Source organism: Curcuma longa, chromosome 1, assembly GCF_044706935.1.
Source record: "Curcuma longa cultivar G26 ecotype Majalengka, Jawa Barat chromosome 1, ITB_CL_G26_1.1, whole genome shotgun sequence".
NCBI lineage: Eukaryota > Viridiplantae > Streptophyta > Magnoliopsida > Zingiberales > Zingiberaceae > Curcuma > Curcuma longa.
Genome location: NC_133861.1, coordinates 10,082,736 through 10,104,801, shown reverse-complemented (window position 1 = coordinate 10,104,801; position 22,066 = coordinate 10,082,736). Strand labels below are relative to the sequence as shown.

General features: G+C 35.8%; 3 protein-coding genes across 3 annotated transcripts; all 3 read left to right on the top strand.

Moving 5' to 3' along the window:
- The first annotated feature begins 1,745 nt into the window (after positions 1–1,745).
- On the top strand, positions 1,746–2,709 carry LOC141821213 (TPD1 protein homolog 1-like). Its single transcript, XM_074708615.1, has 3 exons — positions 1,746–1,818; positions 1,900–1,975; positions 2,361–2,709. The coding sequence occupies exons 1-3, from the start codon at positions 1,746–1,748 to the stop codon at positions 2,707–2,709; spliced, it is 498 nt and encodes a 165-aa protein (XP_074564716.1).
- An 11,312-nt stretch (positions 2,710–14,021) lies between these two features.
- LOC141843617 (F-box protein At5g50450-like) lies at positions 14,022–15,271 on the top strand. The gene is made up of 3 exons (XM_074731701.1): positions 14,022–14,221; positions 14,288–14,450; positions 14,555–15,271. The coding sequence occupies exons 1-3, from the start codon at positions 14,022–14,024 to the stop codon at positions 15,269–15,271; spliced, it is 1,080 nt and encodes a 359-aa protein (XP_074587802.1).
- Positions 15,272–20,420: 5,149 nt separating this feature from the next.
- On the top strand, positions 20,421–21,829 carry LOC141823880 (TPD1 protein homolog 1-like). Its single transcript, XM_074711083.1, has 3 exons — positions 20,421–20,502; positions 20,628–20,708; positions 21,453–21,829. The coding sequence occupies exons 1-3, from the start codon at positions 20,421–20,423 to the stop codon at positions 21,827–21,829; spliced, it is 540 nt and encodes a 179-aa protein (XP_074567184.1).
- Positions 21,830–22,066: the final 237 nt, after the last annotated feature.

The following is a 22,066-nucleotide window of genomic DNA, read 5'->3' as shown; positions in this document are numbered from 1 at the left end:
ATACTTATTTATACATATTTTAATATATAAAATTATAAATTACTAGCTAAATTTAACTTTGATTATAATAAAATTATAATTTAACCTGTCAAATCTAACTTTGGCCAGTAATAAATTAAAATTATAGGTAAATCTAATTTTAATAAGTAAAAAAATTTAATAATAATCTGCTAAAGCAAACTTTGGTAAGTAAATAATTAAAATTTATGGGTCAAATATAACTTTGGCCAGAATAAAATTATAATTTACCAGCTTGGTCTATAACTTTGGCTGGTGAAAAAGTAAAATTACCAGCCAACTCTAATTAATTTTAGCCAATAACAAATTAATAATTACCGATCAAATCTAACTTTGGTCAGTAAATAATTAAAATTTACCGATCAATTTTGGCCATAATAAAATTATAATATACCAACCAAATCTAACTTTGGTGGGCACCAAATTAAAATTATCATCCAACTCTAATTTTAACAAGTAAAAAATAACAATTACCTACCTTTGGTTAGTAAATAATTAGAAGTTACTAAGTCAAATTTAACTTTTGACAAATACAATTATAATGTATCAGCCAAATAAAATTTAATTAACTATGGCTGGTGATAAATTAAAATTACCAACCAACTTTAATTTTAACCAGCAACAAATTAATAATTGTCAACCAAAAATATCTTTGGTAAGTAAATAATTAAAATTTACCAATTAACTTTGTATAGAATAAAATTATAACGCAAATCTAACTTTCGCTAGTAACAAATTAAAATTATCGGTCAACTCGAATTTTAGATAGTAAAAAATAAATAATTACTGCCCAACCCTAATTTTGGTCGATAAATAATTAGCATTTACAAGTCAAATTTAACTATGACCAATAAAAATTTAAAATTACCTACAAGATTCATTTTAGCCGGTAAATAATTATAATTATCGTCCAAATTGAATCTTAACAGGTAATTTTAATTTTTTACCAGCCAACCCCATTTTGGATGGAAATAATTTGCCGGTAAACCCAACTTTTCCCATAGTGAATTATCATGGTGCAAAAAAAGGTAAGAAATAGTTAGGATGAAGAAGAGTACGTTGCTCTTGGTATGAAGAAAAGGAAGGATAGAGAGAACTTTCACAACACTTTATGGTTAAAAGATAAGATAAAGATGATGATGCGTGAGGGCCATTGAAAATGTGGCAGGCGGTAGCATAGAAACTTAAAAATAATGATAAATATGATAAGTAGCAATTGAAATCAATTTATAAATGATAAAAAAGTAAAGCCTTAGTTATTTCTTCCCTATGTAAATCTCTACAGATGAGCCTTCCTGCATCCGTGTGAAGAAAGAAATTATACCAATATGCTATATCACTCTTTTAATTTTCATCCATCCATCTTATTTTTTGTTGCCTAATATTTCTCTTATTTTTAACGGCATATTATTAAGACATTCTTACCTAATTGATACAGTCACCATCTCTCCACTATATAAACCGTGGGTGCCATATGATTCATCCAATTAATCATTTTCTCTTCTCTCATCTCACGTTGCGCCTTCCTGCATCCTTCCTTAATTAAGGTTCGATATCTTCTCCAAAATTCTTTCTCTGTTCTGATTTGCTTCGTTGTTGTACCTTTTTGTTTCCCGTTCTTGGTCGCGTAGTGCTCGGATTGAAGTCAAATTCCTTCTGTTTTTTTCTCTGGCAAATCTCTTCAGCAAAACAAGAATCTAGGGCGAAGTATTTCTACTCGTAGGAGGATGAAAGGCGATTCTAGACGGCTTTTCGCGGCAGCGATTCCGGCGGTTACACTCCTGCTTCTGCTCGCCTTTGGTCAGTGCTAATATATACACACATATATATATATAATTAGTATGATTTGATCGCTTAAGATTTGTTCTTCTCCTTGTGCAGTGTTTTATCTTCCGCAGGTTCATCAAACCGAAATCAATCTCGTCTCCGAACCCCATCGCAGGCTGCTTCAAGTCGAGGGTAAATTTACTGTTTTGTCATAACTAATCATATCATCCCCCCTTCTCACTTTCTTCTGACATTCTGCCACTCTTTTTCTCCATTTCTACCCTCGTGTCCTGTTGGATCTCGTTCATTTATGTGATCTAGTTTGTCGTCCATTACATCTAATTTTAAACGTAGCTTTTGCATAGTTTGCCTTTTGTTTTATATATCAATTGCCTAATGGAATATAAAGATTTATAAATATTTTTTCATAAGTTGCTCTTGAACATGTACGTAAGTCTTTAGTATATGAATTTAGAAGCGTAATATTCTCGTCTTCAATTTTTTTTTCTTTTAATTTGCAATGTGCTCGACTTCTTAATTTGTGCATCTTGTTATTAATTATACGCAATATTTTTGGAATGGGATGATGCAACAGTCAAGCGTGGTATGGAATGCGGCATTGAGGACATCGAAGTGCACCAGGGCAGGTCTGGGACGAGCCCGAGCGGAATTTCGACGTACACAGTGACTGTGCTAAACCTCTGTTCCGTCTCCGGCGGCTGTTCGTTGGGGAACATCCACTTGAGCTGCGGCGCCTTTAGCTCGGAACGCCTCGTCAACCCAAGCATCTTCCGCCGCCTCAGAATCAATGACTGCCTCCTCAACGACGGCCGTCCTCTTGCCTCCGGCTCCGTAGTCTCCTTCGAATATGCCAGCTCCGTTTCCTACCCCCTCGCCATCTCCAATGCCACGTGCGCGCGCTAAGAAGCAACTCAACTTCTTATTATTTTTACGTATTTCTGGAATGAATTTAATATTAAAATAAACTTTTTATGTTCAGTTGAGTGTTATTGTGGTCAGCAAAATAAAATTCTATATGTTTTTGAAATATCAATGCAACTTTTTCCAATAATTAATTAAAAAATTATTTTCTTGTCTTTATTTTTCTTCACTCCCTTAAAATAAATAATTACATATTGTATAAATATACTTTGAGAGTTAAATACTCTCAAAGTAGAATCAAAGCATACAAATCCATCTTAGAGCTTGGAGCTTTACACTTGAGGGAGCTGCCTCCTACACACCATCAACATCTAAATACATCATTTGGACACATATCACCCAATGTGACACATTCAATCATTTACATACTTTCAACATTGAACTCTTTAAGACATCAACACCCAACAAGTAGATAAAAATTGGTAAACAGAATACCAGATGATCTCCAAAAATCTGGACCTCCATTTGCTTAAGCATGGGCTAAAAATCGAAACACATGTATTTGAATCTTTCGAAGCATCATTTCCATGTTTGATGTCTTCCCCTCATAGCGAGACTTGTTGTGAGCCTCCCAAAGTACATAAATCATGTTTGAGATGCCAAGATATCGAGCCTTTGTTTTGCGGTTGCCATCTTTGTAATGCTATCCAAAAATCTAAAATAGTTCATTTAACGTTGAAAAATCATGTTGAATTTTTAATCAATATTTTACTTTGTTACAAAGAGCCCTAGTGGTGGGACGACACTCAAAGAATAAGTGGCCATTAGACTCCTCTCGTTGGTGACATAGGACATATTCCTTGTTCTCCTTATAGAGCATTTGATCCGTCGTCGTTCGTAATTTGACATGTGCTAGCAACCATAATATGAAACGATGCTTTGGTAATTTTTCCGCCCTCCAAATAAATGGCTCCCAAACCACTGAATGTCCTTTTGGCTTGAAGAAATCATATGCATTTTTAACCCCTTTCTTTCCTCTAGCAAACCACTCTATCATTTTCATGTTTGCCTCTCCAACTCCATTCATTCCATCCAAGATTTTGCTCCATTATTTCACAATCATCCAATGTGCAAAGAGGTTGGCATAACGCATCTTGCTTATGTCGACGACCTCATGTTGTTTGCCCGGGCCGATGAGACCTCAATCAAGCATATAGCGGATTATTTGGATATATATATATGTTTGGAAGAGAAGCGGGATTGAGGACAAATCCATTGAAATCTCACATATATATTGTCGGTGTGGATGATAGAGTGAAGAACCGGTTAATTAACCTCATTGGATTTCAGGAAAGGAAGTTTCTATTTCGATATTTGGGTATTTGAAAAGCCCTTAACTAGGTGTCACGATAGGGCTTCAAATTAAAATTTATATGTTTTATCGAAAACCCACGATGAATTCAAATAAATGAAGTATAGGGGCCTCGAGTCGTGTTTTTCCAAGGACTAGTAGAAAATTGCCTAAATTGAGCTTATCGTGTCGTGTTTTTGGGGTTTTCAATGAAAATGAGAGTTTTGGTGATTTTAGAATGAAATGTAATTCAAAATGCAATCAAGTAAGAAAATGCGGTTGAAACTAAATTATCTCCTAATTACAACTAAACCTAAATGCTTAAGCTAAAACAATTGGAATCCTAAATACTCAAATCAAACAAATAACAACACCTAGAAATCTTGAATGCTTGGGAGCCTAAACCTAGCAAATCTAATGAATAGCATGGAACACAACAAAAAAAATGGCTCGGGCAATGTTTAACATGGCACGGAACAGTGAGTTTCGGATTATCAGAAAGTTTCAATTCAGCTGGGAGAATGGAAGCTAAACCAAGCTAAACAATTCCTAAAGCCAATCCAAATTCAAACACAAACTAAACATTAACAGCAATACCACGTTAACAAGATTTCTAAGACATAAAATTCAGAAACAAAATTTCAGAAACTAAGTGCAGATACAAAAATCAGAAACTCATCCTCCAAGCTTCTCCCGATTGCTTCTCCTTGGCTTGGTTGTCAATCAAGCTTACTGATCCTTTGGAGTCTTCCACGCCAGTCGCCTGTGTGTTTTCTTGCTGCCCAAGCTCGGAAAGTCGCCGGAAAAACCCTCTCCGGGCGAAAATCAGACTGTGCAGACCCGTTTTAGCTGGCAAACGGGATTTCCTCTTTCAACCTTGCTCCGATCGAATTTCTGGTAATTCCGGGATGCTCCGCGCTCCTAGGAGAACCCCTCAAAGGATTGCGGCGCCGGATTTCGTTGTGGATGGCCGGAACACGCCGAAACAGGAAGTTGGCCGCCGGAAGAACCCCCGCCGTCAAGCCAAATCCAGCTGCCGGAATCTACCCATTCGGCCGGCGTTCTACTCCTCACGGAACAGGGATTGCAATGGAAGAAGATTGGGTGGACGGGGCTGGCTGTAGAGCTACGTCGGTGAGCAGAGAAATCAGCGTCGGGCGCGGCTCGGGACGAAGATGAACAGTGCGCAGCCACTGTTCACTTCCTAAGTTCAGCCTTAAATACCGCTGATTAATCGGCTGATCTGATCCTTTGATTTTGAATCCAACGGCCAGAACTGATCTAGGGCTTTAGGGCTTCTTAGGGCTTCCAAAAAATTCCGGGATTTTTATCGGGCTCGATCCAGATCATGTCCTTCATGTTGGCTTGATCAATTTGGCAATTTGACTTGAGTTGACCACGGTTTAGCTCGAGTCGGGTCCGATTTAACCCTAAAATCAATAAAAATCAAATTAATGCCAAAAATTGCCATAAAATCATGAAAATTATAATCAAACCTCAGATTATGCTATATTGGACAAATATGGTTAAATCGATTCAATAAATGATCATTTTCATGTCAAAGCCCAAGAATAAATCAAGAAAATTAAATCTCAATTCAAAACTAGTGGCAATAAAACTATGGTTCCTTGAGGCAATTCATCAAGCACACTCTATTAGCGATCGAAATTGAATCGATCACTATTTTAGCAATGGAAATTTAATCGGTCATAAATTTACGATCGAAGTTAAAATTCGATCGCTATTTAGCGATAAAAATGAAATATCGATCGTTAACATTTAGCGACCGAATCAGAGTTCAATCGCTAAATAGCGATCGAACTCGAGTTTGGTCGCTAAAATAGCGATCGAATCAAATTTCAATCGTTAAATAGTGATCAAATTCAAGTTCTAATTAGCGACCGAATCGGAGTTCGGTCGCTAATTAGCGATCGAGAATCAAAATTCGATCGCTAATTAGCGATCGAACCGGCTCCGTCGCTAATTTATTTCCTTAAATCTCATTTTTTCCCTTTCTCTCCACTCTCCTTCTCCGGCATGATTTTCCCAGTGTGATCTCCTTCTCGGCGTCTCAGGTAAACCCAAAATTGCTTTTTTTCCCCCTTGGTCCCCTTGGGCGCAGTCCCGCAACCAGGGTTGGCTCTTGCGCGGTCGGCCGCCGGGTCTGGTGGTGCAGCCGACCGCCTAGCTGATGGAGACTTATGCTATTGTCATGCTTGAGCGCAAGTCAATTTTGTTCCAGCTCTTCTACGGTTTGATGGGAAGCTGGACAGCTTACCTCATCAGCATTCTCTACGTGGAGTACAGAACCAGGAAGGGGAGGGAGAAGGTGGAGAAATAAGGCCTACAGGTTATTGCACTTGTTATAACCATCCAACTCAGACTTTCTTTCTGTTATCACAGCTTGGTTTTGTATTTCAATTATTTTCTTAACTTGTACATGCTTGACTTTGATCGTTGGAAGAGTTGTGTGGACGGCTAAATTTACTTCAGTTGTACTTATTGTAGTATGACTTTGACATTGAATAGGTGTTGTAGAGATAATTAACATCAACTTAACTTTGATTTCAGGCAAAGATGACTCTTTTGATGAGACATGAGGCTGAAACTAAATCAAATGCTACTGGTTGGGATTAATGGCCCACCTTTCAATCTGATATTTGGGTATTCCACTAGCGGCAGAGAAGTTGAGGAATATTGCTAACTATGGTCCATTGCTATGGTCCATTGCTTGAGGCAATCACAAGTAAGATAAATGTGTGGCCTAAGCACACTCTTTCATATGTTGGACGATTGAAATTGGTAAAAACGTTATTACAAGGGATAGAATGTTATTGGTTATCTATTCTCCCTATCTTTGTTGGAGTCATTGACAAGATCCAAACTATTTGTAGAAGGTTTGTATGGTCTTCTAAATACCCTCCTATATCTTGGGCTTCCCTATGCCTATCAAAAAAATAAAGGAGGATATGGTATTCGGGATCTTAGTACATGGAATGAAGCTTTACTAAGTAAGACCTTATGGAAGATTCAATCCAACACTACAAAAAAACTCATAAATAGCGATGGATTTAGTGACCGATTCAATTTCAATCGCTAATTTAGCGATCGATTTTTAAATTCGATTGCTAAATAGCGATCAAATTATAATCAGTCGCTAAATTAGCGACCGAAATTGAATCGATCGCTATTTTAGCGATGAAAATTTAATCGGTCATAAATTTACGATCGAAGTTAAAATTCGATCGCTATTTAGCGATAAAAATGAAATATCGATCGTTAACATTTAGCGACCGAATCAGAGTTCGATCGCTAAATAGCGATCAAACTCGAGTTTGGTCGCTAAAATAGCGATCGAATCAAATTTTGATCGCTAAATAGTGATCAAATTCGAGTTCTAATTGTTGGGTCTAAAGAATGTCCGTATCTCCACAATGACATGATATTGTCCACTTTGGGCCTAAGCCCTCATGGTTTTGCTCTTGGACTCTACCCAAAAGACCTCATGCCAATGGAGATACTTTCCATCCTTTTTAACTCATGATCTTTCCCATGTGTTTTAGATGTGGGACTATGTTTGCACCCTTGCAACCCAACAATCCCCCCCTCAAACAAAGGACCACTGGAAGCTCCGCTATCATTTCTCATGGTCCGGCTGCCATGTCCTCATGGTCCGGCTGTCATGTCCCTCATGGTCCGAGCCTCCCCTACTTCCTTTGTTTTCCCCGAGGGTCTCCACATGGTTAGATCTGAATCATGGCTCATCCGGCGGTTAGTCCGGTGAAGAGCAACCTCGCTTTGATATCAATTGTAGGGTCCAAAAGGATGTCTGTATCTCCACAATGACATGATATTGTCCACTTTGGGCCTAAGCCCTCATGATTTTGCTCTTGGGCTCTACTCAAAAGGTCTCATGCCAATGGAGATACTTTCCATCCTTTTAAACTCATGATCTTTTTCATTTGTTTTAGATGTGAGACTATGTTTGCACCCTTGCAACCCAACACTAATTAGCGACCCAATCGGAGTTCGATCGCTAATTAGTGACCGAATCAAAATTCGATTGCTAATTAGCGATCGAACCGGCTCCGTCGCTAATTTATTTCCTTAAATCTCTTTTTTTTTCCCTTTCTCTCCAATCTACTTCTCCGGCATGATTTTCCCAGTGGGATCTCCTTCTCGGCGTCTCAGGTAAACCCAAAATTGCTTTTTTTTCCCCCTTGGTCCCCTTGGGTGCGGTCCCGCAGCTAGGGTTGGCTCTTGCACGGTCGGCCACCAGGCTGGTGGAGACTTATGCTATTGTCATGCTTGAGCGCAAGTCAATTTTAATTTGTTCCAGCTGTTCTACGGTTTGATAGGAGGCTGGACAACTTACCTCATCAGCATTCTCTACGTGGAGTACATCCAAGTCCATCAAGAAGTTCCTCAGCCATACAGCTTCTTTGGCCGCCTCAGATGCTGCCACATACTCAGCTTCCATAGTAGAGTCTGAAATGCATTTCTGCTTTATACTCCTCCATATTATGGCTCCATCTCCCAATGTAAACACATAGCCTGATGTAGATTTACTTTTATCCCTACCTGATTGGAAGTCAGAGTCCGTGTAACCCACAGGGATTAAATTATCTGTCCGGTAAATCAGCATATAATTCCTAGTCCTTCTCAGGTACTTCAATATATGTTTTACCGCAGTCCAATATCCCTGTCCTGAATTACTTTGATATCTGTTGATCATGCCCACGACAAAACAAAGAAGGGGAGGGAGAAGGTGGAGAAATAAGGCCTACAGGTTATTGCACTTGTTATAACCATCCAACTCAGACTTTCTTTCTGTTATCACAGCTTGGTTTTGTATTTCAATTATTTTCTTAACTTGTACATGCTTGTGACTTTGATCGTTGGAAGAGTTGTTGTGTGAACGGCTAAATTTACTTCAGTTGTACTTATTGTAGTATGACTTTGACATTGAATAGGTGTTGTAGAGATAATTAACATCAACTTAACTTTGATGTCAGGCAAAGATGACTCTTTTGATGAGACATGAGGCTGAAACTAAATCAAATGCTTACTGGTTGGGATTAATGGCCCACCTTCAATCTCCATCTATTCCAAGGAAGGTAAGGTTAATTACATGATGCATATTCTTCCCTTAAGTTTATTGTTGAAGGTGTGCCTTTTTTAAGAAATTGATTTAAGTTGAATGATATGAAAGATCATTCGTTATTTTTGCATGTTTTATCTAGTTCTGTGCTCACAAGGCCAAATGTTTAATCCACTATCCATCAAGTCTATCAGTGGTGGAGACTAGATCATGTTCATTTATCTTAGTAGCTGCTTTTATGTGATTAGTTGGGGAGTATTGAAAATTGTTATTTAGTTGAGATTTTCAACATCAGCATATATTACTGAACACTTCATGTTTTCTAGATCTATGAATTTGCTTGAGGGTTTTCTCCACCAAATATGGGTAATCTTTGTGAGATCAGGTCTTTTGAAATTATCTCGAGTTATTAAGTTCACTTTGTTTGTCATCTACTCTTTCATATTTGTCTTGATTCTCTAACCATTTGATCTGAGCAGGATATATCATGTATCAAAGACTTAACTTCATAATATGAGATTGCAACTATTGAGGACATATATGTTGCGTATGAGCATTTGAAAGTAGACAATACTTCCTTATTTTGTTGTGTTGGAGTTGCGGGAGTTAATGCAGGTGGTGATAATATGCTTGGTATGACCTGTTTCTCATAAATTTCTTAACTAACTGTTTATTAATGTGCATAGAATCAAATTGTTCATTGCTTAAGCATATCACATGGAAAAATAATCAGTTTTGGTGCAAGGTTTCTTTTTCACAGTAGCATCATTTGATTCCCTGCATCCGAACAGAGGAAGCACGGAAACTGTTTAGAAAACTGATTAATGATAGTGGTTAATTGATGTAATTAACTCAAAACAGGGAGATCATGCACGCGATGTGAAAGCCGCAGAAGTTTAAGGCCTTACCGGAAAGGTAGGTTTATATGTATGAGGTATCCATCAATATTTAGTGACGTAGAATTGGTTAATGTATTTATATAAAAGATACAGTTGTGATTTCTATAACATATCTTCAATGTATTGACTTTGTCCTCAACGTCTAACTTTCATTCTATGTTATTGTGCAGAGTGGAAGCCACATCAGCGAGCAGGATTTCGCAGGGTGAAAGTTTTAGGAGACTGTCATAAAGAACTACTGTGAACATAGGATCTCATCGGAGTTGTGTGTGATGCATATCTACTTGTAGTTAGAGAAAATAAGATTTTTTATTTAATCTTTTTATTTCAAAAATTATTTTTGTTACATACATAAATAAATTTGTCTTTAATAAAAATTAATTTTTTTTTATCATTTACATAAATTTATGATATGGAATTTAAATATGAATTGAAAATATAATTTGAAAAAAAATTTTAATGTTGATTGTATGTAAATATAATCATGATTTTTGATAATTTTTTTTAAAATATTAACACAGAATTAGCGATCGAATTTCAAATTCGATCGCTAATTTTAGCGATCGATCCCAAATTCGATCGTTAAAATTAACGACCGAATTTGAAATCGATCGATCGCTAATCACATTTATTTTTGTAATGTAAGACAGATTCATTGTGAGTACGATGGGTGCATCATCATTACATTAAAGGAGTTGAATTTTAACAACAAGAAGTTAAAGTTTCAGATTCACTACTCATCAAGAGGCTTATGGATATCCGAAGCAAAAATTTATTTTTCTCCGCTGTTTTTACAACATGCATCCTTAACATTTCTTCTATCTATATCAGCGCTTTCATAAGTTGCTCTTAAACATTATATCCTATAAAATATCGTTAGGTTATGCCTACTTAATTATGGAAAAGAGCTAAAAGTAGAGGAGTCAAACTATAATTATTTTTTAAATATTATTATATAAATTTAAATTTTCTTATTTATCATGACATTGGATAATTTATATTTGGTCCATGTTTCGAACATGCACACATTAACGTTTAATTTATTTACACCTTAACTTCCTGAGATCACAATCAAGACATTGTTAACAAGCAGTAGCGCATCTCCAATGCAAGGTTTTTAAAGATATTTGTGAATTGAAAATTTTTAATAAAAAATTTGAATCATTGTTGACTTTAGGGGTGAGCACAAATTCAGTTAAATCGAATAAATCAATCAAACTGAACCGAACTTTTATTCGATTCGGTTATTTCAGAAGTTCGGTTTTTTTTGAAAAAATTGATTAATTCAGTTCGGTTTCGGTTTTAAATTTTTTTTATTCGGTTAAACCGAATTAATTAAATTAAAAAATGATTTATAAATTTTAAGTAAATAAATTTATAAATCTCTAATTTATTAGTAAAATTTTAATAATATTTAAAAAAATTCGGTTAATTCGGTCGAAAACCGAATTAACAGATAAAATATTGGTTCGGTTCGTTCGATTTTTATTGGGAAATTCGATCGGTTCGGTTGGTTAAAAAAATCTATTTATTTGATTTTCAGTTAATTTAGTTCGGTTTGGTTCAGTTTTAATCGAATATTTACCCCTAATTGACTTGAGATTTGAGATTTTTAATTTAATTACCCCTAATTGACTTGAGATTTGAGATTTTTAATTTAAGAGCAATAATAAAATTTTAAAGCTGCTCTTTTCTCTCAAAATTAACCATGTGAGTGGAGTCAATAATTAATTAACAATGAGGGTTGAGATTTGTAGGGGAGTTTTTTTATTGTGGAGAAGTAGTAGGTTTTTATACTTTTGATGTTACATTAATGTGGCATATTAGGGATTACAAAAAACTCATTTAGAATTCTAAAGATTGGAGATGTCCTTAATCATCTATCCAACATTGAATAAGTTTGATATGAGGCATAATGTATTTAGCATGCAAGCATTGTGGGAGACCAATGTCAGTCAAACGAAGGATTCAATGGAGCATAATAAGGGGGTGTTTGTTTTAAGGTTCCCCAGATGTAAATGTTTTATTGTGTTCAAATTTGTGCAATGGACAAATGATGAGTGTTTGAGTTTAGACGGTGAATGTACATATGAGGTTGGAGTAACTGAAAATTGGGGGTTCACAAAAAGGACCTATGGAGGTCCTTTTTGCCAACCTGAAATTACACATCTACCCTTGTGAAAAATATATAAGGATTTTTTAATTTTTTTAGTAAGGATAAATAAGTAAATGGACATCCAAAATACAACTCAACATCATATTCACCAAACACTCAATTTACATTTACATTTTCTCAACCTTTTCTCAACCCCAACTATACATTTACATATTTTCAACCTGTGAAAAAATACAACTAGTGTGTTAGGGTTGAGCCATAATAACTGTTTATTACTCTACTTTTGAGGAGTTTGATATGAAAGTTACTTAATAAGGCAAATGGGGTATTATAACATGCAATAAGTTGGATTTTATTATAGTTGTAGCAGTTATGATAATAATTATAATTCTATAACTACTATAATTACATAGTTATAATAATTATAATTTATAATGGTTATAATTGTGCATTAGTTATGTTCTCTTAATTGCTATAATTGTATAGTAATTATAATTCCAATTATTATAATATAATATTAATCGAAAATAAAATAGATTGAGAAGGATGGGTATTGTTTTAATAATAAATAAAAAAATGAGTGTCGTTTTACAATTCTAATTAAAAATACCTTTTTGCTTTTTATCCTACAATAAAAGTTTTTTTATTAAACAGTGGATAAGGCAATTTTAGAACAAAGTGTCCAAATTTAAATAATTTTCAAAAATAAAAATTTGATTGCTCTACTGAAAAAGGTAAACTACTGATTGTAAAATTATGCTAACTTGCTGCCACGTACAAAGGAAAATAAATAGTTAAGATAAATTGATGATTTGGTGCCTAATATTTCATCCATCTTTAGAAGCGTAATGTTCTCAGCTTCATTTTTTTTTGTTTTAATTTGCAATTAATGTGCTCGACTTCTTTGTGCATCTCGTGATTAATTATCTGCAATATTTTTGGAATGGGATGATGCTACAGGCAAGCTTGGCACTGACTGCAGCATTGGGGACATCGACGTGCAGCAGGGCCAGTCTGAGCCGCTGCCGGACGGGATTCCGACGTACACAGTCTCTGTGCTAAACCTCTGTTCCGTCTTCGGCGGCTGTTTGTTGGGCAACATCCACTTGAGCTGCGGCGCCTTCAGCTCGGCCCGCCTCATCAACCCAAGCGTCTTCCGCCGCCTCAGCATCAATGACTGCCTCCTGAACGATGGCCAGTCCTCTTGCCCCCGGCGCCGTAGTCTCCTTCCAATATGCCAACTCCTTTTCCTACCCACTTGCCATCTCCAATGCCACGTGCGTTCGCTAGGAAGCAACTATGTCAACTCAACTTCTTATTTTCACGTATTCCTGGAATAATTTCAATAATAAAATAAAATATTTCATTTTTAATTAAGTGTTATTATTGTGTGTCGACAAAATAAATTTCTATATGTTTTTGAAATATTAATTCAACCCTTTTCAATAATTGATTGAAGAATTATTTTCTTTTCTTTAATTTTCTCCGCTATTTTTACAAGATGCATGGTTCAAAATGAAAATATTCTTTAATTAGGAATTAAGCCTTTGTGATGTAAACTAAAAATCATTATATTTTATAACATATCGTTTGGTTACGCCTATTTAATTATGGAAAAGAGCTAAATATAGAAGAGTTAAATTAAATTTTTTTAAAAAATATATTTTAAAAATAACTTAATTATTTTTAACAGAAGGCGTGGTCGTCGTCGTGATCGAGGTTTATCGCGACGACAAATTCGTTATCTCACGCAACAATCCGATGTAACGATTTCCGCGTTGCTATAAAACAATAACGATCTGATCTCCTCCTCCCCCTCGATGCATTGATCTGATACTTCTTCCTACTCCACCTCTGGTTTCCTCCTCAATTTGAATCAGGCAAGGCATGCGGACAAGAAGTGGTTTCTACTTCGATTTCGAATCGAAACCGAGGCCCAGAAAGCGAATGCGTGCGCAGGTAGTAGAAGAGTCCGTCGAAAAGGTAGATTTGTTCGATTCCCTTCATGATGACATCATCATCGTGATACTCTCCTTTCTCAGTGGCTCCGCCGAGCGCCCATCGGATCTGCTCAGCGTAATGAAAACGTATGTAACCCTGTTTGTTTGGTTCGATTTTTCGTGACAAAAGTCTGATCTGTTTGAGATTTCCAGATGCAAAAGGATGAATCGATTGGGAAAGGATCCTTTTGTTCTGAAGAAGGCGACGCTGGAATCGATCTCGATTGAGGCTAAAAATTGGTCGCAGCCGGCACACAAGTTCCTGGAGATGTGTGCCGATGCAGGGAATCTAGAAGCTTGCTACTTGATTGGGATGGTGAGTACCTAAGTTCATCCATCCCTAATTTGTTCTCCCTTAAAGTAAACAAGGATTGAAATCTTGCTGGAAATCTGTCTAACCCATTTAATTCGTTGTTTCAGATTGAATTCTATTGCTTAGGGATTTCAAAAGGCGGCTCGGACGGCGTAATGTCAATGAGAAAAGGATTACGTTATTTGATACAAGCAACGAAGAGCGGTCACGCGCCGGCGACGTACTCAATCGCCGTGATTTGTTTTAATGGTAGCGCATTGAGGAAGAGTGACAGGCATCGTCGCATGGGAGTCGCCCTCTGCACCCATGCAGCCCGGTTAGGTCATGTTGATGCCCTACGAGAGCTTGGACATTGTTATCTAGACGGCTATGGCGTACCTAAAAATGTGACTAAAGGAGGCCGGCTGATTAATTATGCCTACGCCCGTGAGCTTGCCTTCGCTCTCGACAATCACGTTCAGTCCGTATCTGCGTCGAATGAACAGAGTTGCCATCCCCACAAAGTGGCCGATGATAATTCTTTCTTTAGCGATTTCGGAGGAATCTCGGCGACGCCAGAGCCGCACCCAGCCAACCGTTTCATGGCAGAGTGGTTCAAGAGGATGAGGGGTTTAGGCCAGCACGTTCAAGTTTGTGCCAACTCTAATTGTTGCCGGCCGGAGATAAGAAGATTCGAATTCCGGCGATGCTCGATGTGTGGCTTCGTTAGCTATTGCTCCTGGGCGTGCCAAGTGTTTCACTGGAATATGGAACATATGGTCTCGTGCACGACGAGAATAAGATGGATTGAGGATGTAATTGTAAATGCCCATTATCCGGATTGAGGCATTATATATTGTTCTTTAATCCATGTTGGTGAGATTAGGAATTTGTTGTTCTATAAAGTCCATTCATTACATAATCGCAATTCTAATCTCTTTTTATCTGTTATGGGGGTAATATACGAGACACTAAGAATTTAACCCGGGTCCGATCCAAGTGGACGGCTCTATTCCGTGCTCAACTTCTGACTGAGTTTAAGGACTTGTCTAAAGCCGCTCCTTGAAGGAGTTCACCCGACTCGGTTCTCTATTCAGGGCTCGCGACCCTTTCACCCGAGGGCAAAGACCCAAGCTAACTCCTCGCCCGAGATGACTACTCGCCCGAGCTGAATCCCCATTCAAATCGGATACTCAGTCGAGCCGATTCCCTCGAGCCGGATCCCCATTCGAATCGGATACTCACCGGAACCGATTCCCTCGAGCCGAATCCCCATTCTAATCGGATACTCACCCGAGCTGACTCCCTATCTGAATCTCCTCTCTGTCGACTCCTCTTGTAAATTTGAAGGCTTATAGCCGACTCGGCAACACTACCTTCATTCGGGATCGATTGGTTCGGGATCCGAATCGCCAGTCTTCACTGTGTCCTACTTTAGTTCCCATCATTCCTTCTGACAGTCCCCTTCATTTATTAGCGTCGTCCGTCGTTCTGACACCCACGTATGAAATGACAAGACCCTCACATATCCTCGATGGGATTGATATCTTGATTATCTCTGACAAATCATTATCTATGATGGGATATCCCTTAATTACGACATGACGGTATGCTCCTCTTCCTTATATATATATCGACCACTCCCTTCTACCGCAGGTACGTATTCAAAGCACGCACGCAAAAACACTGTTCTCTTCTTCTTCCTTCGCTCACTTTCCTTTGTCTCCCTCGCTGACTTAAGCATCGGAGTGGTCGTACCAGGGCACCCCTGACCTTCCTGTTCACGTTTGCTTTGCCTGCAGGTCTTTGAGGCTCGACGTGCTCGCTTTCCTTAATTCTGTTCCCCCCGGTGAGGAGGCTTGATCGGTGACTCATTCCACAGCTGATTTCAACCAGAACATTATCTATAGTTTTTCTTTGGAGGGTAATGACATTTAGGGGTGAGTATTCGATTAAAACCGAACCGAATAAATTAATTTTTTTGAACGAACCGAATTGATTGAATTTTCCAATAAAAATCAAACAAACTGAACCGATATTTTATCGGTTAATTTAGTTTTTAACCGAATTAACTGAATTTTTTAAATATTATACAAATTTTACTAATTAATTAGAGATTTATAAATTTACTTAAAATTTATAAATTATTTTTTTAATTTAAATAATTCAGTTTATTTTGTTTAACCGAATAAAAAATTTTAAAACTGAAACCGAACCAAATTAATCGATTTTTAAAAAAAAATAACTGAAATTCTGAAATAACCGAACCGAATTTTTTAATTCGGTCAGTTCAATCAATTTATTCGGTTTAATCGAATTTTTACTCACCCCTAATGGCATTTACTCTCTGTTATATTTTTTGTTATATAAAAATTGCTGATTCTATAATCAACAAGCTATTATTCTCTCATTTTAACTATTAAAATGAAATATTTGTACGAAACAAACGTGCATGGCTTAAAGAAAACATTATTACTTTACACGAGTCTATTTGTACTCTAAAATTCTAATTCCGCTCCAAGCTAAGTTAACATATATAGTTGATAGACTTGTATAATCTACTATCAAATACTTCAAAATAAATTTGACATTTTCTACAACTAAAAATCATATATATGATAAATGAGTCAAGTAAATCGAATCTTAAATGAATTAAATCATTGAAATAGTTATTCAAGTTTGACTTAATTTTTTTTTGAACTTAATTTTATTTTTGTAGATATTATTGAGTTATCGATTCAAGTTTTTTTGATTGTTTGAAAATTTTATAATTTTAATTATTTTTGAACCATTATTAAGTTTGATAATGATAAGTTTATTTATTTATTTTGATAATTTCTTAATTATTTATTATGTCAATTAGAATTTTATTAATAAACATAGTTCACAAACTTTATTCGTGAATATTGTTCATTAACAATTCACAATCCTTATTCATGAATATTAATAAGTTGAACATATATATATATTTAAATTTATTTATTTAATTTAATAAATTATTTAAATTTATTTATTTAATTAATTATCTATATTAAATGATTATAAATAAATTCTTATCAAGTCAAATATAAATTTGTTTTTGATTCATTTAGTGCCCCGACTAATGCCCTACTAGTACCACTCTCTAAAAATAAGATTACCTAAGATGCAAAGCAAGTAAATCAACTTTTTTATTTAAGAAAGCATGAGCCATTGATGAAATTGATAATAAAGTTTCAAGTACTATACAAAGATAAAATACCAAATAACTTTCACCGTGCTACTCAAGGATGAAAAGAAAAACATCATCGGATAATGAATTACGATGTGATAATAAAAGATGAGATGAGTTTCATAGACAATGAAAGTTTAAAATTTTACTCATAGTATATTACATGAGTAATTTAAAAATTTTATGATATTGGATTGTGCATTAGAATATATCTGCGCTTTTCAATTTACTTTGATGGGCAATGATTTTTTTTATAAAATTAAAATGATAATTTTTTAAATTAATTGGATCATAAGAATTAATTATAAAATAAAATAAATGTATTTTATCCATTGCTTAATATCAAATCAAATTAAAATAATAAAAAAGTACGATGGGTCCAATGGACCAATAAACTACTCTACTTAACAAAAATAACCCAACAAGTTAGATTTGGAAGGTCATACAAAGGACTTAATTGTGCATTAATAATATAAGCTGAAGTCAAATATATATATATATATATTACTAAAATAAAAATATCAAGTATAAAAAAACTAATTTATTATTGATATATCAATTTTATTTTATTTTCCTTTTGTAGTCATGGACAATCCGAATTTATCATTACTTTTTTAAAGTATTTTTTAAAAAATATATTTTATAAAATAATATATCAAATATTCAATTAAAATCAAATCGAAATGAATCAAATTAAAATTTTTTAAATTAATTAAATTAACCAAATTTTTAAATAAAAATTGAATAAATCAAATTGATAAAATATCAATTAATTCAATTTTTGATCAAAATTAAAATAATTAAAATTTTTAAATATTATAAAAAATTTAATAATTATTTAGGGATTTATAAATTTACTAATTAAAAATTTATAAATTATTTTTTATTTTAATTAATTTAATTTATTCGATTTAACTAAATAAAAAATTTTAAAATCGAAATGGAACCGAATTAATTATTTTTTTTAAAAATAACTAAAATTTAAAAATAATCAAATCAAAATTTTAAATTCAATCGGTTGGATTAATTTATTTGATTTAATCGAATTTTTATTCATCCTTGTTTGCTTGCACAAAGGTGCAAAAATAAATAAACAGTAGTGTACCAGTAAGTTGTTAATTAGATTAATTAAATATTTATTATTTGAATTTCAATTATTATGTATTATAAAATATTTTTTTCTAATAAATAAAAATTTTAAAATGTTGAGTATTGGCTATTGTCAATTAGATAAGAAATGTTTCTCAAATTTACTCTGAGAAACACCTTTTCTCTTCTATTTTATAAAAAATAAAAATGAGGAAAAGTGTAAAAAAGATAAATCCTTTATATAATTTATTAAAAATTTACAATATTTATAAATATATTATATCATCTGATCAGTAATAATAAATTTTTAACTAATAAAATTATGTTAATTATATATATATATAAGATGATATTATATACGTCTTAAATATATGATCGTGCATTGATATCAAAATCGAAATATCTTTTTAAAATTTGAATGTCTGAAATAGTAAATAGTATCATTTTATATATTTTATTTTTTTAATTTACAATTATATCATTTAAGATTTTTTTTAAGATTTAGAAATTAGATTATAATATTAAATAAAATTAAAAATAAAATAAATTTTGTTTAAATAGTTCATAAAATATGTCAAATAAATAATACGGGATAATAATACGACATACCTCATGAATAAATTTAAATGATTTAATCATAAATTAAAAATAAATAAATATATATATATAATAATATTATTTACTATTTAAGACATTTCGACAAAGATGTCACACTCCGATTGTATTTTTTAAAGCGCAGGATATATTAAAAAGTCTAAAAGGATTTGCAGGAATAAAAGCCTAGTTAGTAAAGAAGATTATGAAAATACCGAGCCGGTTTGATTTGCAGTTTAGGCGAATTAATGAACCGGTTAAACATAAACCGGGTGTCAACCTTATATAAACCTCCACAGATGCCATCTAAATCTCATCGGATTAATCATTTCTTCATTTCTCTTCTCTCACCGCGCCTTCCTTCACCATCCCGACACCAATCGTTGCCACTGCGCCGCGCCCGGCTATAAGGTTCGATCTCTTCTCCAAAAGCCCTTCTCTATTCTAATTTGGATAATTGTTGTTTTTGTTTCCTGTTCTTTGGCGTGTCGAGCTCCGAATGAAGCGGTGCATGGAGAATAGATCGCGAGCTTTTCCTTTTGGCCGACTTCTACGATCTCTGAGTTCTTCCTACTCCTGCTCTGCCGAGACCTCCTACTCTGCCGCCTGCCGTGAGCATTTCTGCTTGCGGTGGCCCGCTTGGCATATGAGGCTGTTCACGGTCCAAGGGACAATCAAAACGCTCGATGCGTAACGTTTGCCCTCGTGAGGCCTCGAGTCCCGAGGCCTCGTACCGCAAACGGGAAGGCTTGTGGGAACGCCATGGATTCCCATGCAACGAAGCGATCCTCCTTTTGCCTTTCCGGAGATTTAGGCAGCGACGGGACTGATTGATAGATCTCCACTCGGCGTTGTAGTCTTCCTGTGGCTCCTAATCCGAGGCGTCTCCAAGTCAAATGCTCTCTTCTTCGTTTTCTCTGACGACAATATTGAGCCTTACATCGATTTGCACCGCCCCTCTGTTGCTGCAGGTTGAGTCTCCCTAAAGAGTTCTAAAGTTCAATGGTTTCTAGTTTCTAGCTCTAGGACTTCCAGTAAGCCTGCGATCTCTTCTGCAAACCAAGAATCTAGGGCGCGAAGTATCTCGAGACGCGAGGAAGATGAAAGGCGATTCAACGCGGCTTTTCGCGACGGCCACGGCGGCGATTCCGGCGGTTGCGCTACTGCTACTGCTCTCCTACGGTCAGTGTCAAAACAAGTTCCTCTTACCACCTTTACTCTCTCTCTCTCTCTTAATTATAATAACATAAAATAATATATATTTATTGTAATTTGATCGATTAAGATTTGTTCTTCTCCTTGTACAGTGTTTTACCTGCCGCGGGTTCATCAAACCGAGATCAATCTCGTCTCCCAACACCACCGCAGGCTACTTCAAGTCCACGAAGGTAAATTACTATTTATTCATAATTAATCAATCACATCACACGTCCGAAGGCCTCGGGCAAATCCAGACCATTCAGTCGCCATAAAAACCGCGATATCGTACGGCTACACGAACAGTAAATGTGGCCTGCAGGTGGTTGCTCTACGCTCACCGTGCGTCCTCACAGAGCCACCGCCATCCGTACGACAATTCCTGAACTTGTCAACTAATTCCCTCCTGTCGTAACATGTTGTCGAAGATCGTAATAGTAAATAAGAAACCGAGGGCCGTCGCTCTGCTTCATCCCTTCTTCTCACCTTCTTCTGACATTCTGCCGGTCTAATCTCCATTTCTACGCTCGTGTCGTTTTCCACCAGCGCTTTGAGCTGCTTTTTGTTTGGGGCTCGGCCACCTCTGGGATCTGGTTTAGCTTAAACAAAGGACAAGAGCCTCTCCACAGAGATGCATGCATGATGAGATGCATGCATCCATTACATTTGTTATATATCTAGTTTTAAGCTCACTTTCGCATGACTGTTGTTTTTGTACTGTCAATGTTTTATTAATCTCTTCGATTTTACAATAAGAATTAGGAGGGCCCAAGCTCTGCGCTTGTTATATCTTAAAGATCTCGGAGACTTCACGATCGTGACAAAAAAGATTTCTTTGTCTCGCGTCATTTCAATTTTATTTTGTTTTTGTTTGCACAATCCATGCCTTTTTTTTGTGCAGCGTGCATGCGGTTATTTATCTGCATTGTTGGAACGGGATGATGGTACAGGTACAACTTCATCGGGTTCTACGCAGCGGGTGGGCGACCAGTGCAGCATGGACGACATTGTGGTGAACCAGGGTGCGACGGGGCCGCTGCCGAGCGGGATTCCGACGTACACAGTGTCGGTGCTGAACCTCTGCTCCGTCTCCGGAGGCTGTTCTATGGGCAACATTCACCTGAGCTGCGGCGCCTTCAGCTCTGCCCGCCTTATCAACCCGCGCATCTTCCGCCGCCTCAGCATCAATGACTGCCTCCTCAACAACGGCCGCCCATTGGCCCCCGGCTCCGTGGTTTCCTTCCAGTACGCCAACTCCTTTTCTTATCGGCTTGCCATCTCCAATGCCACGTGCGCTAAGCATCAATTATGAGAATTATTATCCTTAATTATCTTTGAAATAAATTAAATATTAAAATAAATAAAATTTTGCTATTTTCTATTCTCTTAGATATATATGTTGATAAATAATAATATAATCTTTTGACCAATTAATTCAGAAAATTATACTCCCTTCACTTTTCCACCTTTACAGCACACTTCCATCTTGCATGAGTTTTGGTTTCACACTGTCAATGTTTTTCATTAATTTTCGAACATGTAATTAAGT